We start from the raw sequence: 19,048 nt of genomic DNA, 5'->3' as shown, positions 1-19,048 counted from the left end.
CATCGACGGGTAGCACTGTCTTTGTGAAGAACGGGTTTTTGCTCCCTTAGATACTGCCATCACCCCCTCCAATTCAAATGGCTGATAAACAAGAAAAGAAACTGAACGTATAGACATTGTATGATAGACAGATGTGGTAATTCACATATATGTTGTCTAACCAAACAGGACAGCATGACACAATTTCACATATATGATGCCTAACTAAACATGATAGCATGACACAACTTCAGATATATGATGGATAATTTAACAGGATATAATGGCATAATTCAACATATGATGAGTACCTAAACAGGATGACATGACAAAATTATATGATGTCTTTCTAAAATAGGTTGGGATGAAATAATTCACATACATGTTGTCTAAGTATACAGGATGGCATGATATAATTGACATAATTGATTCATATACTAAGCAGCTCACACTCGCATGTATGATCTCTAAACTAAGCAGATAGAATTCAATATTGTGCATATGATATCTAAACTAAGCAATGCAAGACACCATATGCATCATATGAGAAATATAAACATTGCAACTTAGAGCATACACCTTAGGTGGGATATAGGACTGGTCATCTGTCTCTGAATCCTCCTCTGAGGAGCTCCCTATAACCATCGAGATATATGCTTCAACAGGTACCATTGCCTACTCTGAAGACCTTGTTTTCACTCTAGATTTTTCCATAACCGGCTCAAATGGCTGATACACATGAAGAGTAGTTCAATATACACAGATTGTCGACAAATGGAATACGTAATGAAAAAAAAGATGGCATGAGATAACTCACATATATGATGCCTGGCTCCATGGCGGTGCATAATTCACATATATGATAACTGGCTGAAAAACATGGCATTGCATAATTCACATATCTGATATAGAAAGCAAACAGGAGGCATTCACACAAAGCATGTCTAATCTAAGCAGATGGCATGGCAATGCAAGACACCATATGCATGATATGAGCAATATAGCCCAGCCAAGTTAGAGCATGCACCTCGGGGGGGGATACGACTGGTCATCTCTCTCTGAATCCTCCTCTGAGCAGCTATCTATAACCAGCAAGAAATCTGCATCGACAGGTAGCACTGACTGCTCAAAATACATTGTTTTCACTCCAGATTTTCCCATGACCGACTCAAATGGCTGATGCACAGGAAGAGTAGATGAATGTATAAACATTGTTGACAAATGGAATACATTATGGAAAAAAAAATATGGCACGATACAATTCACATATACGATGACTGGCTAAACAGGATGGCATTGCATGATTCACGTATATGATGCCTGGCTAAAGAAGATGGCATTGCATAATTCCCATATACTCGCTCTGTTCCTAAATATTTGTCTTTTTAGAGATTTCAAATGGACTACCACATATGGATGTATATAGACATATTTTAGAGTGTAGATTCACTCATTTTGTTCCATATGTAGTCGCTTGTTGAAATCTCTAAAAGACAAATATTTAGGAATGGTGGGAGTATGATATAGAAACCAAACAGGTGGCATTCACACAAAGCATATTGAAGTTCGCCATCATTTCATTCGAGATCATGTTGCCAAAGGGGACATTAACCTTAAGCACGTTCGCACCGATAAGCAATTGGCGGATATATTCACTAAACCACTTGATGAGAAAGTGTTTTGCAGGTTAAGAGGTGAATTGAACATCATTGATGCTTCAAACTTGGAGTAGGAACTCCATTGGATACATGCGGGGAATGAGCCTATGACTAATCCTTGATATTTCTCTTATGATGATATTCATATATCTTGGATATATTTGCACCTTGCATGTTATCTAACCCGTGTAGGTACTTGGATGAATATAAATCTATGAGGTTGCTACTCACTTACATCTTGAGCAATCTCTACATCAAAGTCTCTACACAATGGTGGTTGACTACAAGGAAGCACGAAGCCATTCAAACATATCCTTTGATAAATTCTATGTTAAATCCTATAATTGTCATTTTGGATACACAAGTGCTTTTCCTTGCAAGACTAACCCATGTAGGTAGATGAACTCAAACTCCAAGTGGTGCTCCCGACTCTTGATGAACTACATCAACTTTGAGCAACCCACACAAGTTCAACTACATGAGCAAGATCAACACCACCACCCAAGGTATGTTATTCCATCTTAGAGAAGCTTTACTCCAAGTCATGAGTCAAAGCAACTCGACAAGATGTGAATACATCAAGATGCTTAAACGAAAAATGGTAACCCCATTTTGAGCTTAAACGATGAGTATGACCTATGATCAAGTGATCTCAATTGACTCCTAAGTCAATATACTCTAACATAGGTGACTTTGTCACCGCCCAACTCTAGATGAAGTTCTCTTGTGTTCTTTTATGTGTTATTGCATTTTTCCCTTGCATATTTGTTTCCCCTCTTCAAAACAAAAAAAACTTCATCTAGAACCTTGAGTTTCTTTTCTTTTCTTTTTGTTCTGCATTTTCTGCATCCAATTCATTGCAAATCTTTCAGTTAATTCCTTGCAAATCTTTGTGAGATCTTACTTGTCTAGTGAGCTGAGGTGACAAGTGGTTCCACTCTGATGAACTCGGTCACACCGGTTTAGTTTCTTCGGTCTAACCAAAATCTTTCGGTGCAACCGAAGCACACAACTCGGAGTCACCGATTTCATCACAGGAAAACCAACTTGCCACTTATTCCTGATTTCTATTTGCTCCAGCTCCACTCAATGACTCTTGTCCTCTACCAGCATCATGTTACCAATGCTGCTTTGCTCTGTGACTCAAGGACCAACCCATTTATATCAAATGTCCAAAAGACCCTTCTTGGAAATTGATGTCAAAGGGGGAGAGAGAGATCACATCAAAGCTTAATCTTTCCTATAGGGGGAGAAAGAGAGAATACTCAGGGGGAGAGAAAGTAATATCATCAATGACCCCAGATGCTTGGTGTTCAAGAGGAGAGATGTCACATGTCTTTAAAAGGTGAAAGACATGTTTGTTTGCTTGCTTTAGCTCAAGCTCTGTTGTTTATTTTCTATTGCTCTGAGTTTCTGTTCCCTATCTTCTCCCAATATCTCATGTTAGATTCAGGGGGAGCAAGACATCTAAGGGAAGGAAATCTCTGATCTTATTGCATATTTTTATCCTTTGGGACATGTCTATATCCAATGTAGTACTTAGTACTCACTCTAACGACTCGCAAGTAGAGCAATTGCCAATTGATGTAGGAGATAAAGACCCTTCGGAAGCAATTCAAGACTTGTCCATTGACAAGATTCGTCCAACGGATATGAAGGAGAGTACCTCGTCCGTCCAAGTGGAAGCTTCTACCTCACGTCAAGGTGAACCAAGAGTTGATATGGAAGCATCCAGAAGACACGTCAAGATGAAGAAAACGAGGAAGTACACCAAGATGAACACCAACAACCTCCTTCTCCACCACGACAAGAGAACAACAACGTCAACAATGAAGAAGGCCAAGAAGAAGAAGAAGAACAAGATGAAGAGGATGTTCCACCCCGACCCAAGCAAAAGCTTACACGAGTTCGATCAAGAATTGCCAAAGATCATCTCGCGAGCAAATCTACAAAGATATCCAAACCGGGAGAATCACTCGCTCTAAAACTTGTTTAGCTAACTTTTGTGAACATTACTCATTCATTTCTAAAATTGAACCTATGAAGGTTGAAGAAGCATTGAAGGATCCGGATTGGATAAATGCTATGCATGAAGAGCTACACAACTTCGAGAGAAATCAAGTGTGGACATTGGTCGAGAAGCCCGACAACAACCACAACATCATTGGTACCAAATGGGTGTGTCACAACAAGCAAGATGAAGATGGACAAGTGGTTCGCAACAGAGCACGTCTCGTCGCCCAAGGCTATACACAAGTTGAAGGTATGGACTATGGTGAGACATATGCTCCCGTTGCTAGACTTGAATCCATTCGCATCTTACTTGCCTGTGCTAATCACCATGATATCACCTTATACCAAATGGACATTAAAAGTGCTTTTCTAAATGGAAAAATTGAAGAGGAAGTTTATGTTAAGCAACCTCCCGGCTTTGTCAATCCTAAGAAACCTAATCATGTTTACAAACTTCAGAAAGCCCTTTATGGTCTTAAACAAGCTCCTAGAGCATGGTATAAATGCTTGACCAAGTTCCTTACTGAAAAAGGCTTTGAAATTGGTAAAATTGATTCCACTCTTTTTACTAAAAGGATTAATGGAGAACTATTTGTGTGCCAAATTTCTGTTGATGATATCATATTTGGTTCAACTAACCCTCATTTTAGTGAGAAGTTTGGAAAGCTAATGTCGGAGAAATTTGAGATGTCTATCATGAGTGAACTCAAATTCTTTCTCGGTTTGCAAATCAAGCAAACTAAGGAAGGTACATTTGTCTCTCAAACGAAGTACACCAAAGACTTATTCAAGAAGTTCAATATGCAAGAATGCAAAGGTATGCCTACCCCTATGCCTACTAGTGGACATCTTGATTTGACCAAAGATGGTGAACCGGTTGATCAAAAGGTTTATCACTCAATGATTAGTTCATTGTTATATTTATGTGCCTCCCGTCCCGATATTATGCTAAGTGTGTCATGTGTGCACGATATCAAGCTGCTCCTAAAGAATGTCATCTTAAGGCTGTGAAAAGGATAGTGAGATACTTAATCCATACACCAAATTTTGGCATTTGGTATCCTAAGAGGTCATCATTTGATCTTGTTGGCTACTCCGATTCGGACTATGACGGAGACAAGGTTGATAGAAAGTCCACTTCGGGTACTTGTCAATTCCTTGGTAGATCTCTTGTGTCTTGGTCTTCCAAGAAACAAAACTCGGTATCCTTATCCACCGCCGAAGCGGAATATATTGCCGCTGGTTCATGTTGTGCTCAATTACTTTGGATGACCCAAACTCTTAAAGATTATGGGATATATGTGAAACATGTTCCATTGCTATGTGACAATGAAAGTGCTATTAAAATTGCTCACAATCCCGTGCAACACTCTCGAACTAAGCATATTGAAGTTTGCCATCATTTCATTCGAGATCATGTTGCCAAAGGGGACATTAACCTTACGCACGTTCGCACCGATAAGCAATTGGCGGATATATTCACTAAACCACTTGATGAAAAAGTGTTTTGCAGGTTAAGAGGTGAATTGAACATCATTGATGCTTCAAACTTGGAGTTGGAACTCCATTGGATACATGTGGGGCATGAGCCTATGACTAATCCTTGATATTTCTCTTATGATGCTATTCATATGTCTTGGATATACTTGCACCTTGCATGTTATCTAACCCGTGTAGGTACTTGGATGAATCTAAATCTATGAGGTTGCTAATCACTCACATCTTGAGCAATCTCTACATCACCAAGTCTCTACACAATGGTGGTTGACTACAAGGAAGCACGAAGCCATTCAAACATATCCTTTGATAAATTCTATGTTAAATCCTATAATTGTCATTTTGGATACACAAGTGCTTTTCCTTGCAAGACTAACCCATGTAGGTAGATGAACTCAAACTCCAAGTGGTGCTCCCGACTCTTGATGAACTACATCAACTTTGAGCAACCCACACAAGTTCAACTACATGAGCAAGATCAACACCACCACCCAAGGTATGTTATTCCATCTTAGAGAAGCTTTACTCCAAGTCATGAGTCAAAGCAACTCGACAAGATGTGAATACATCAAGATGCTTAAACAAAAAATGGTAACCCCATTTTGAGCTTAAACGATGAGTATGACCTATGATCAAGTGATCTCACTTGACTCCTAAGTCAATATACTCTAACATAGGTGACTTGGTCACCGCCCAACTCTAGATGAAGTTCTCTTGTGTTCTTTTCTGTGTTATTGCATTTGTCCCTTGCATATTTGTTTCCCCTCATCAAAACAAAAAAAACTTCGTCTAGAACCTTGAGTTTCTTTTCTTTTCTTTTTGTCCTGCATTTTCTGCATCCAATTCATTGCAAATCTTTCAGTTAATTCCTTGAAAATCTTTGTGAGATCTTACTTGACTAGTGAGCTGAGGTGATAACTGGTTCCACTCTGATGAACTCGGTCACACCGGTTTAGTTTCTTCGGCCTAACCGAAATCTTTCGGTGCAACCGAAGCACACAACTCGGAGTCACCGATTTCATCACAGGAAAACCAACTTGCCACTTATTCCTGATTTCTATTTGCTCCAGCTCCACTCAATGACTCTTGTCCTCTACCAGCATCATGTTACCAATGCTGCTTTGCTCTGTGACTCAAGGACCAACCCATTTATATCAAATGTCCAGAAGACCCTTCTTGGAAATTGATGTCAAAGGGGGAGAGAGAGATCACATCAAAGCTTAATCTTTCCTATAGGGGGAGAAAGAGAGAATACTCAGGGGGAGAGAAAGTAATATCATCAATGACCCCAGATGCTTGGTGTTCAAGAGGAGAGATGTCACATGTATTTAAAAGGGGAAAGACATGTTTGTTTGCTTGCTTTAGCTCAAGCTCTGTTGTTTATTTTCTATTGCTCTGATTTTATGTTCCCTATCTTCTCCCAATATCTCATGTTAGATTCAGGGGGAGCAAGACATCTAAGGGAAGGAAATCTCTGATATTATTGCATATTTTTATCCTTGGGGACATGTCTATATCCAATGTAGTACTTAGTACTCACTCTACATGTCATCCCAGTCTTGGTTCTCTTGTGGTTTCTCTTGTTTGCTCTAGTCAGTAGGTGTGTCTGTGTTATCTAACCTTGTTTGCGCAGGTTCATCCCATCCTAAGCCAACTCAAGACCACAAGGTAAGTATATGCATCTCAGTCATGTGAATGAGAACTTCTTGCTGATGTACATACTGTTTGCAAGAAGGACTCATGAGCATGAAGGTACATTTCTCATATTCACATCATTTGCTCTGATGCATATAGCCAAGATACATGTAACACATTGCTTACTCTGTCATGATCATGCATTCACATGCTCCCATATTCAATATTCACATGATTGCATACATGTAGGGGGAGCATATGCATGTTACATGTCTTTCCAAAGCTTTACTTGCTATTCTCTATATCTTTATCTAAAGCTTTGATGTATGTTGTCATGAATTACCAAAAAGGGGGAGATTGAAAGCACAAGTGTTCCCTGCGTGGTTTTGGTAATTAATGTCAACATATCTCTTGTTGGACTAACACTTTTACCTAGAATGTTTCAGATAAGTTCAACAATGGAGTGGCATGGACTAGAGGATGTGGAACCCCCTCAAGATGCTAAGGAAAAAAGATTGGCTCAAGCTTCAGGATCAAGACTCTACATTTTCTATTTTAGTGATCCAGGATCACATTGAGTCCATAGGAAAAGCCAATACTATCAAGGAGGGATTAGGTGCTTCTTAATGAGCCTCTTGCTTCATGTGCTTAGTGATATGCTCCAAAACCCTCAACTATTTTCCCACATCCACATATGACCTAAACCATAAGTCAAACTCGGCCCCACCGATTCTTCCTATCCGGAGCCACCGAGTTTCACATGTCATAGCCACTGCCACAAACCCTAGCAAATCAGTTTCACCGATAGGGATCTCGGTCTCACCGATATGGGGTTGTAATCTCACTGTGTATGTTCATTGCCCAAAATCGGTCTCACCGAGTTTGAGCAATCGGTACTACCGAGATTACAATGCAAATCCTCTGGCTAGCTTATTACCAAATTGGTCCCACCGAGTTTGTGTAATCGGTCTCACCAAGTTTGCCTGACCAACTCTCTGGTTAGCCTATTACCAAAATCGGTCCCACCGAGTTTGTGTAATCGGTCACACCGAGATTACGTTATGCCCTAACCGTATCGGTCCTACCGAGTTGCATCTCAGTCCCACCGAAAATCCTAACGGTCACTAGGTTTGCTAAATCGATCCGACCGAGTTTAACAATTCGGTCCCACCGAGTTTGGCAGATTGTGTGTAACGGTTAGATTTTGTGTGGAGGCTATATATACCCCTCCACCCACTCTTCATTCGTGGAGAGAGCCATCAGAACAGATCTTCACTTCCAATACACATTTTCTAAGAGAGAACCACCTACACTTGTGTTGAGCTCAAGATATTCCATTCCTACCATATGAATCTTGATCTCTAGCCTTCCCCAAGTTGCTTTCCACTCAAATCTTATTTCCACCAAATCCAAATCCTATGAGAGAGAGTTGAGTGTTGGGGAGACTATCATTTGAAGCACAAGAGCAAGGAGTTCATCATCAACACACCATTTGTTACTTCTTGGAGAGTGGTGTCTCCTAGATTGGCTAGGTGTCACTTGGGAGCCTCCGACAAGATTGTGGAGTTGAACCAAGGAGATCGCCTACTTCGTGAAGATCTACCGCTAGTGAGGCAAGTCCTTCGTGGGCGACGGCCGTGATGGAATAGACAAGGTTGCTTCTTCGTGGACCCTTCATGGGTGGAGCCCTCCGTGGACTCGCGCAACTGTTACCCTCCATGGGTTGAAGTCTCCATCAACGTGGATGTACAAGAGCACCACCTATCGGAACCACGCCAAAAACATCCGTGTCTCCAATTGCGTTTGAATACTCCAAACCCTTCCATTTACATTCTTGCAAGTTGCATGCTTTACTTTCCGCTACTCATATACTCATTGCATGCTTGCTTGATATGTATTGTGTTTGTTAAACTTGTGCCTAAACTTCACTTAAACTTAAGAATATTAAAAACTGCAACTTTTGGCACTTAGTGTCTAATCACCCCCCTCTAGACACCTCTTCTCGATCCTCTCACCACCCAACATGAACCACATAGAAGACCCCAGATGAACCAGATAGTAGACAGATACTATTCATTGCTGGCTCGATATGAGAGCCATGGGCAATTCAAAACTCAAGATTGAACGATAAAGTAGCAGGTAATAATAACCGATGTATAATGTAAGCAAACACGAAAGACTGCGACCTCTCTTCCGGAACTGTGTAGTCCTCAGGTTCATCTGCTCAGTCGATGATGGTAATGCAGTTGGCGTGGCTGCCGGCAATGGGGAAGATGATCTGAGGCGGCAAAAGGAAGTCTGCAGTGGGGATCTCTGCTGCAGTGAACGCTTCTGTCGATGGTGCACCTCAGGTGGGGTGGATGATGGCACGGCAGGAGCAGGACATAACACAAAGAGTTTTCTTTGACGCCTACATGAAAATGAAGTAAATCTGTAAGGGCTCCTTAGAATTGGAGGATTCTATAAACGCAGGGATAGGAAAAACACAGGAATGGATAGGAATGCACGTGCAAAACAGAGCATTTGGAAACATAGGATTTCAGTCAACCTGGGTGTTTGGCTCACATGAATTGGATGAACAGAGGAATGGAGAAACAAAGTGATGCGACGAGTGTACAACCTCTTTGGCATAGCCTTGTGGACTTCAGCATCACTGGAATGGACGTGGAGGATGGTGATGATGCTGGTGTGACTCCCGGAGGCGGGGAAGAAGATCCGAGGCCCCTGGAAACGGCGCCGAGGGTACTGCTCCGTTGTGATGGACGGTTCCGTCGTTGGAGCAGCTCCGCTAAGGTGTACGGCGACGAGGCTGAAGCATGCCAAGACGGACAACGTTAATCTGAAGGGGGACCCTAACATCATCTGCAATAGATGATGTAAAATACATCACCAAAAAGTGCTAGATGTAAAACGCATCAGCCGCGCCATGGCCGCTCCGACAGATGCTGTAAGTATTGTGCACTCTAAACTTAACTGAAGAAAATGAACTTCACAGTCGAAACTGAATTTTACTGTCGAAACTGATTGAACTAGTAACAGAGCATTGCAATAGATGTTTAGGGCGTTCGAGCACTAGTAGCAGAGAAGCAGTGATCTAAATCAGCAGACGCTCGAGCAGGGAACGCACTAGTAGAGAGCAAGCCGTGCAGTAGCACCGCGAGCGAGTGCTAAAGCAGCAACTCCTATAGCTGCCGGATGTCGTGCAGCAGTAGCAGCGCAAGCGAGAGCAAGAGTAGAGCAGCAGCACGAACGAAAGCAGGAGCAATGCAGCATCGCGACCGACAGCAAGAACAGAGCCGCAGCGCGAGCGAGAGCTGGAGCAGCTGCAGCTAGTGCCGTTGTGGAAGTCGCCGCCAAGGAAGCGACGACATGGGGGAGAGACGCCGTGGATGATGTGGCCGGTGACGGCGCCGTCGATGGAGACACGCCATGTCTACTCGGTATCGAGCACCGGCAGCCCCGTGAGATCGAATAAAAGATAAAACGCAGCGGTGAGTGCAGAACCTCCTTGGTGGGGCCGAGTTGGCCTCGGCTTCATCAGAGGAATTGGTGAGGGTGCTGCGGTTCCAGTGGGGCAGGTCAAGACGGCGCTGTGGGGATTGAGGTGGCGCAATAGACGAGGCGAACGTCGGGGCAGCTCCTTGGAGGTGGAGGACGGGGCGGCTGATCCGGCAGGACGACGAGATCGACAACGGATCCTCATCCGGTGCGGTGGATGAGGGACGGTGAGCTGTTGCAGTGGACGAGTAGTCGGGGAAGAGTCTCCGGCTGGGCGGCGGTCGGGAGGCCGACGGAGGAGCGTGGGGTTTCACGGGTTTTGGCGTCCTCGGTGTACGAATGGGGGGCGAAGGGGGAGGGGGAGCCAAGCTTAGGTACGCGCTTGTCCAAAATGTAGGGTAAGTTACCAGCGTACCCCCACCGGTTTTGACACCGCGACATGGAGCTTCATTTTCGGCTGAGGGGTAGAAGGGGGATTTCGCGTGTTTGGGCTGCGGGAGCGATTTCGTATGAGGAGGGAGTTCTCGCGCGCGTCCAAATTTTGGGATAACAAGGCGTGGCGCGGGTTGAAGAAGCGGGAGTTTCAAAGCAGGTGAGACAAAAGATACTCAAGCTTGAAAATTTCGGGATAACAAGGCGCGACGCGGGTTGAAGAAGCGGGAGTTTCAAAGCATGTGAGACAAAAGATACTCGAGCTTGAAAAATTCGGGATAACAAGGTGCAGATTCCTTGTTCGGCAGAACAAACTTAACGTGTAAAAAAACAATTCATACAAGACACAAGAGAGTCATGTCCCCTTTTACTATATTGCTATAGATGCCATTGAAAAAACTACAAGAAAAATGTAAAAAAATCGGGAGAACAAGATTACCCTGCACAATACCAAATCGATTCGCACTTCCCTCAACAACAACAAAAAACAAATCAATTCCCACCAAAGAAAGAGTAATGTCCCTTTTTATATGATTACAGATGCCATGATCTCGAATTTCAAATTTTGAATCCACGTTATGTTGAATTTGAATATATCATTAGGTGACCTTGCGGTTTATAATTGATGTAGTCATACATTTTGATCTTCCATCATATATGAACATTTTACTCCACCATGTGAACATATATATTGTCGTCTACCATATGGACTAAATTTGAATCAATTTTCCTTATTTGAATACAATTGTTGTCAAGTTATACAATAATTTAAATATTATCTTGATATCAAAAAACATACATATAGCAGTAATCATATTTCACTATGAACTACATGTACCATACGCTCTCCAATTCAAATATTTGTATCAATTTTATGTTGAATTCAAATCATAGTACATTATTGGTCTAGGTAGCGAGATGTTTGGGATAATCTAAACCCTGTTTTCATATGTATAATTTTTGGCTGAATTGGGACAAGTTTTGGTATAAGCCTCTTGCAAAACCGGAGATTGTCTCAACAAGCCTCGTGGTTCCGAGAGGGAACGTGTCACCTTTGTGTGTGAAACGATATACGCTGCGTCCCCCCTGATTTTATTTACAGAGGCAACACTGAACTATATGAGTGCCCTGTTAAATTTTGGAATTATTTCAGGTTCATTTGGCCTTTTTATACATTAATTGAGTTTCTGGACTTTTAATGTGCATAATCTAAATATGAATTGCATGCACATGCTCCGGTGCACCAAAGTGGGTTGAAAAATCACATGTGTGTCCTTGGTTGAATTTCTAGGTCCCATGGAAGAAATGAGAATGAAATTCAAACATCTGGGCGTCATGACTCGGCCGAGAACATCGAAAAACTTTGATTTTAAATTCATGTAAATCCAAAACTCGTTTGGAAATCATGAAACTTGGCATGGTGTCATGTCATGGCACTAACATGTTGTGGTAAAAAATTGGGCCGATTTGGAAGCTCGTGGTTCTAAGAGGGAACGTGCCCCTTGAGTTTCTTAACAAAGGAAACATAGAACTACATTAGTGCCCTATTAAATTTTGGAATTATTCCGGGTTCGTTTGTCGTTTTTTATACATTAATTGAGTTTCTGGTCATTTAAAAATGTGCATAAGTCAGATTTGAACTACAAGCACATGCCCTCGTGACCAAAGTTGGTTGAAAAATCACATTTGTGTCCTCGGGTGAATTTCTAGGTCCCATGCAAGAAATGAGAATAAAATTAAAACATCTGGGCATCGTGGCTCGGCCGAGAACATTTAGAAACTTGGTTTTAAAATTCTTGTAAATCCAAAACACGTCTGAAAATCATGAAACTTGGCATGGATGACATGTCATGGTACTGCCATGTTGTGGTAAAAATGGTCGAATAGGAACAGATTTTGGTATAAGCTTCTTGCAAACCGAAGCTTCTCTCAAGAAGGCTCGTGGTTCTGAGAGGGAACGTGCCACCTTTTAGTGCGAAACGATATACGTTGTCCCCCTTGAGTTTATTTACAAAGGCAACATATAACTACATGAGTGCCCTGTTAAATTTTGGAATTATTCCGGCTTTGTTTGGCCTTATTTACACATTAATTGATTTTTTGGTCATTTAATGTGCATAATTCAAATTTGAACTACAAGCACATGCTTCCATGCACCAAAGTTGGTTGAAAAATCACATTTGTGTCCTCGGGTGAATTTATACTCCCTCCTTCCATCTATATAGGTCCTAATGCGTTTTTCGAGGCTAACTTTGACCAAACGTTAGAGCAATAATATATGACATGCAACTTACACAAAGCATACCTTCAAATTTGTATGTCAAAGGAGCTTCCAATAATATAATTTTCATAGTATACATCTCATGTGCTATTAATCTTGCCAATAGTCAAAGGCTGTCTTGAAAAACACATTAGGCCCTATATAGATGGAAGGAGGGAGTAGGTCACATGCAAAAAATGAGAATAAAATCCAAACATCTGGGCATCGTGGCTCGGTCGAGAACATTGACAAACCTGGTTTTAAAATCATGAAAGTTGGCATGGTGTCATGTCATGGTGGTACCATGCCATGGTAAAAAAATTGGCTGGATAGGAACAAATTTCGGTATAAGCTTCTTGCAAATCGGAGCTTCTATCAAGAAGGCTCGTGGTTCTAGGAGAGAACGTGTCACCTTTGTGTGCATAATTCAAATTTGAAATACAAGCATAGGTTCCAGTGCACCAAAGTTGGTTGAAAAATCACATGTGTGTCCTCGGGTAAATTTATAGGTTCCATGCAAGAAATGGGAATGAAATTCAAAATTCTGGGCGTCGTGGCTGGGTTGGAAACATTGAGAAACTTAGTTTTTTAATTCCTATAAATCCAAAACACGCATGAAAATAATGAAACTTGGCTTGGTGCCATGACATGGCACCAACATGTTGTGGTAAATTTGCAGTCCGATTTGCGAAGGCGCACACATTAATAATCAACAAAGTCATTTTGGAACAAGTGTTGTCACGTTACAATTGGAAACACAAGTATTATTGAAACCGTGGGCATTCTACTTACTAGTACCATTTACGTGCCGCCACGCGTCCCCATTTTTTATTAGCTAGGAGGTGTCGTGCAGGGTAGCTATTTGAGTACGAGAGGCGTGCGATCAGACCCCTACGCGTGCTCATCGGGAGGAGAGCCCTTTGACCTCCATCTGCCGTCCACCTCTCTCCCAAGGTCTCCATTAATGGCACCCGAGCCTCTGTTTAACGGTGTGGCTATGTCTCACTCGACTGAGATTTAAGAGAGAAAAAAGAAAATCTGAAAGCACGGATCTTGATGTAAGATCTGACGGACCTATATAGCATCTACTGCGACTTATAGCAAGACTGATGAATATATAAGGATGATTAATTTTTTTATCAAAGAAGGGCTTGCCCCTTCCGATTCTCATTACTGAAAACCACCACAATTCACAAGAAGTTCAGCACAACTCCAGCCTAACACGAAGGACTAAAGGCTAAAAGATTGAAATCGCAACATCCCAAGAGGCCAACAAAGGCCAAACATCCGCGCTAGAACCCAACATTTCACAACCGATGACACAATCCACATCCTAAACCGATTATTACATCAAAAGAACCAGGAAACTGAAGGAAGCCCAGCAGCAACTAGAAGAACAGCAACGCCAGGGTCGCCACAACAAGAGTTTTCTTCATTCTAGCCTCGCAACATTGATCTTCCACAGAAAGATAAGGACGATTAATTATCTTACATAATTAGAAATATAATTAAAAAAGCCACATGCAGCTACGCCCAAAATACACAAGGCCAAAAGAAGAAAGAAGACAAGGATCTGGCTCGCTGATCTCTACTTTCTTGATGCGTTGCTGCAGGCCGTGGGAACTAGTCTCCGCAGCGAGTGGCGATGAGCTCTTTCGTGCCCTCAAGACGCTGCTTGAGAACATCCACGGATTCCTCCACCAGCCTTTGGCGCTCGTTGTGGAGCATGTCATTCTCGTCCATAAGTTTCTTGACGATGACGTCGATCCTCTTCAACAAGGCACTGGTCTCCTCCTGCTGGTGTGCACTTCGGACGATCTTCCCCCTCAGCAGGTCGTGCTCGGCCCGGAGCCTCTCATTGCCCTCCCTTAGTACGCCGATAGCCTGTTCAAACGAGGCTTTCATGTCGTCCTGCAACCTCGCACAGCCGGAGATCTGATCCATCTGGCTATGGACGATCGCATGCATGCTCCTGTAACAGTCGTCGCCTGCCCGCGAGAAATTTTCCCAGGCCGCCGCGGTGAGGCGGTACATCTCTGCTGCATTCGTGGTGCGGCGGGACATCTCTGCTGCCTCCGCGGCGTGGCTGGACCAGTCTGCTGCATCGACGGTGCGGCGGGACCTCTGTGCTGCTTCAGCGGCGCGGCGGGACCTCTGTGCTACTACTTCCGCGCGGCGGGACATGTCGGCTGCTCTCGCAGTGAGGCAGGACATCTCTCGTGCTTCCGCTTCCATGCTCGCCTCTCCCTGGTGGCAATCTCTCGACCCAGAACTCAGGCTGGCCATGGCAGACGCAAGGGAAGGATGCTGAATGACTTGTTTGTTTTTGTGGATGAGGAGTTGAGGAGGAATGTGCAGTCATCTTGGCATACTAGTAGTATTATAACCGAGTACTAATACACTTCTAAGTGGGAAACCGTTTAGGTTGTGATCGGTGTGAACAGGTTTGCAATTCAATATAGCGTGGTACTAATACGCTCCTAAGTGGGAAACCGTTTAGGTTGTGATCGGTGTGAACAGGTTTGCAATTCAATATAGCGTGGAGTAATTTGGAATGTGACGAGACGCAAGCTCAAAATTTATTGACGGTTCTAGTTTCGAAGTGCGGCACTATTCCCGGATGGAGTACTTCTTTTTCTACTCCCTCCTTTCCGGTTTTATAGGGCTTATCTCAAAATTTTAGTTTTTCCATTTTATAAGGCTCAATTTGGTTGTTCCCCAACACATGTTCAGATTACAAGGTGCATTAAATCATTGCATGCAAGTATTAAGAGAAAATTGACCAATGCATGTACTTTATGCATGCATGCATTGCAATTAATGCATTGATAAACATAATTTTTTGAGAAAAACAAGAGCATTAATTAGGTGCTTTTGCAAACTACAAAAAATATTCCACCACTCACCATCTTTGTTGGTGAGATTTTTCAATTAAGCCCTATAAACCGGAAAGGAGGGAGTACTACTGTGTACGTGCAATAACTGGCACCATCGTATACATATCTTACGGTTAATGGGGCGTTCGACAGGAATAGCCACGTGGCGAGCTCTAGGCTAGTCTTTTTTTAGACGCATTAAACCTATCTCTCGGGACTTCTCGCACGCACCATCGTGCCACCCACAAAAACTTGTACTCTGAATTTAGTAGTACGTTATACAGGAAGAGAAGAGGTGCACGCACGCACTCGTCCTCTCACACACGCATCTATTTTTTCTTGAAAAGGAGGATGATGACCCCCGGCCTCTGCATCTGGGAGTCACACACGCATCTGCAGCTACGAATTGTAGTGTTCTCAACCATCCGATTGGCTCTATCATGGATGTACCTATATACTAAAACATGTCTAGATACATCTATATTTTGACAAATGGAAGGCATGTATTGTGGAACGGAGGGAGTGCTTGTCATCAAAATGGATAAAAAGGGACGTATCTAGAACTAAAATACATCTACATACATCTCCTTTTATCCATTTTGATGACAAGTAGTACTTCTTACCCAAAGGAACTTTATATCCAACAGACACAAAATATCCGTTCGACTGTTGGAAATTACTGATCTGATGTCGAAGTAATTGCTGCATCGCCACCAAAACCCACCATTTCTTAAGCTAAAGTAGAGCAAGGTAATCCCTATATTAGCATATTACTAAGATAAATAGAAGGCACTGTAGAAACATTTAGGACGTGAGCTTGTCAATCTGAATGTGGAGGGACACAAGCTTAGCCCCGGCCAGCAGCTTGGGCGGAACTGTCAAGAAGGTCAGCTCCTGTACGTCCACGTCGCCGGGATCCTTGCTGCTTGTCACCTCCATTTCCACCTCGACGGCGTCGGTCGTGCCTTCAGGCTCCCCCGGCGGGCCGTTCGCCCACAGCTTGGCCACGTAGTGCGGCAGTGGGGACGCCCCCGCTCTGATGCAGACGACCGACACGGCGATAGGCGCGCCGATGTCAAGCATGCCGCCGACCAAGAAAAACGCGCGGCGGTCCTCCTCCTCGAACAGCAAGAGTCGTGGCTCCGACAATGGCACTTGCAGCTGGAGCACCTTGCCGTACTGGATCCTGTGCACGGGCATGCGATGCGCGGTGCTGATGTGGTGGTAGAGCACTGGCAGCGGGCCTTCGTAGCCACAGACGGGCACGCGGCATTTGCAAGGCGCGAGCGGACACACGCTCTGGTGATCGGCGAGCTTGTGGTAAGTGACGTAGAGCCCACAGCCTTCGTGCGGGCACTCCACTCTCACCGACGAAAGGACGGAGTCCACCGCCATGTTCCGCACGTCGAAGCCACCGCCGCGCTCGCACTTCTGGCACTGCCGCTGGTTCCCGGGGTGCTCGACGCGGTAGTCCGCGCAGGCCAGGTGCCCTCCCTTCCATTGCAGAAATTATTCGAATAGCACATCAATCAAGAAACATGCACCTTGCTCAATCAGCCGAACAGACGAGGTGTATTTGAACCTCATACACTGGAGGCATGAAGGGCGGAGGCACAAGGGGAAGTGGAGCACGGTGAGGTCCATCGAGACCTTAGAGAGCTCCATTGTCGGGTCATGTTCGGTCTGCATGATCTCGCCCTCCTCGTGCACAACCATCTCTTGACTTGGGCCGGGGTATTACAAAGCAAGTATCAAAAGGAGAGTCACGGCATGCATGCATGCATTGTAATTAATGCATCAGTAAACGCAAATTATTGAAATATATCGAGTGCAGTGCTTTGATGTGTCACGTCAACTCGTACATCAATGAGAAGTTTGATTATCCTCTCCCTCGCGGACTTAACTACACCTGCCTTTGGCTGTATGACAGGTTGGCCACACACCTGTCGGGCCCACCTGTCATACACGCAAAGGCAGGAGCGTCCCTCCCTCGCCCATGAGCGTGGTGGCTGGCAAGACTAGGAGAAGCTTTCGCTACACGCTCTCCCTCCCGCAGGCGGTGGACATGCAGCAGTTCAATCGGTGTCAGATGGCCAGAAGCGTACTGTAGTACTCCTCCAGTGCAGTACTAGTACTCCATCATTGTTCGACTTCCCAAAGAGGCGAAGAGCCAAGCACAGCCCGGACGCTCGCGTGGCAGTTTCATGTGTAGAGTAGTCTAGGATAGCGTGTACCGTGCCTTTAAGCTTAAAATAGTTGGGGTCGGCTCCATGCTATGTGGCCGTCTCGAAGTTTTTAAAAAAAATTAAAATAGTCTTCTGGCCCTACCTGACACCCTGGTGATTGTAGTTTGCACGCTCATCTGATCAAGACAGGAATATATATTTTAATTTGTTTTTTTTAAAAGGGGGGACTCCCCGGCCTCTGCATCAGAACGATGCATACGGCCACATATATTTTAATTTGTGGTGGGTAAATGTTAGAGGTTGCAGCAAATATATTGTACACTGCGGGTCTTTCAGCCAAGTTTAGAGGCAAGCATGTGGGGCCAGTGCTATGATGTGTCGCGTCAACTCGTACAACGAGGAGAAGCTTGATTTTACTACACGCCTTCTCCCTCACCCATGCGCGCGGTTGCTCGTAAACGAGGACAGGCTTTTGCTTAGTAGTACTTCTACAACAAGCTATCCGTCCCGCTCGTGGTGGATGGACATGCAGCAGTGGATTCGACATTGTAGAAGCAGTAGTAGTAACATCATTGTTCGTCTTCTCGAAGAGGCGAAGAGCCAAGCGCAAACCGAATGTTGCAGTTGCGAACATTGGAGCATGCATATAGCCAGGCTCTTGCATGAGACAAAATTGCTATGTGAGCCCACTATTGTACTAGTACGTACATCTACTTGCTAGTATAGCCCTGTAAACCAGAAAGGAGTATTTGCCCTTCTAGAGATTTAAACAAGTGACTAGACTACACCGAGACGGGGTACATATGGAGCAAAATGAGTGAATCTGCACCGTAAATAAATACGTACTAGTTCTATCATTTTCCTCTCCGAGGTGCACAATATTGAGTATACTGACTAGTCTCTTTTTGACACGCATTTACATTTTTTTACACGGTACAGACGCAAGCGCTCATATACACGCGCATACACTCACCCCTATGAACGCACACATGCACGGCACTATCATCTTGAAAT

The 19,048-nt window shown here is 43.8% G+C and overlaps 1 protein-coding gene across 1 annotated transcript; it reads right to left on the bottom strand.

Moving 5' to 3' along the window:
- Nucleotides 1-16,652: 16,652 nt before the first annotated feature.
- LOC119315537 (putative E3 ubiquitin-protein ligase SINA-like 6) lies at nt 16,653-17,513 on the bottom strand. Its single transcript, XM_037590121.1, has 2 exons — nt 17,499-17,513; nt 16,653-17,342 (listed from the first exon to the last, which is right to left on the bottom strand). Exons 1-2 carry the CDS (start codon nt 17,511-17,513, stop codon nt 16,653-16,655), a joined length of 705 nt encoding a protein of 234 aa, XP_037446018.1.
- Between the last annotated feature and the right edge of the window lie 1,535 nt (nt 17,514-19,048).

This window comes from Triticum dicoccoides, chromosome 6A, assembly GCF_002162155.2.
Source record: "Triticum dicoccoides isolate Atlit2015 ecotype Zavitan chromosome 6A, WEW_v2.0, whole genome shotgun sequence".
Lineage (NCBI taxonomy): Eukaryota > Viridiplantae > Streptophyta > Magnoliopsida > Poales > Poaceae > Triticum > Triticum dicoccoides.
The sequence above is the reverse complement of the archived record's forward strand: the minus strand, read 5'-3'. Positions and strand labels throughout refer to the sequence as shown.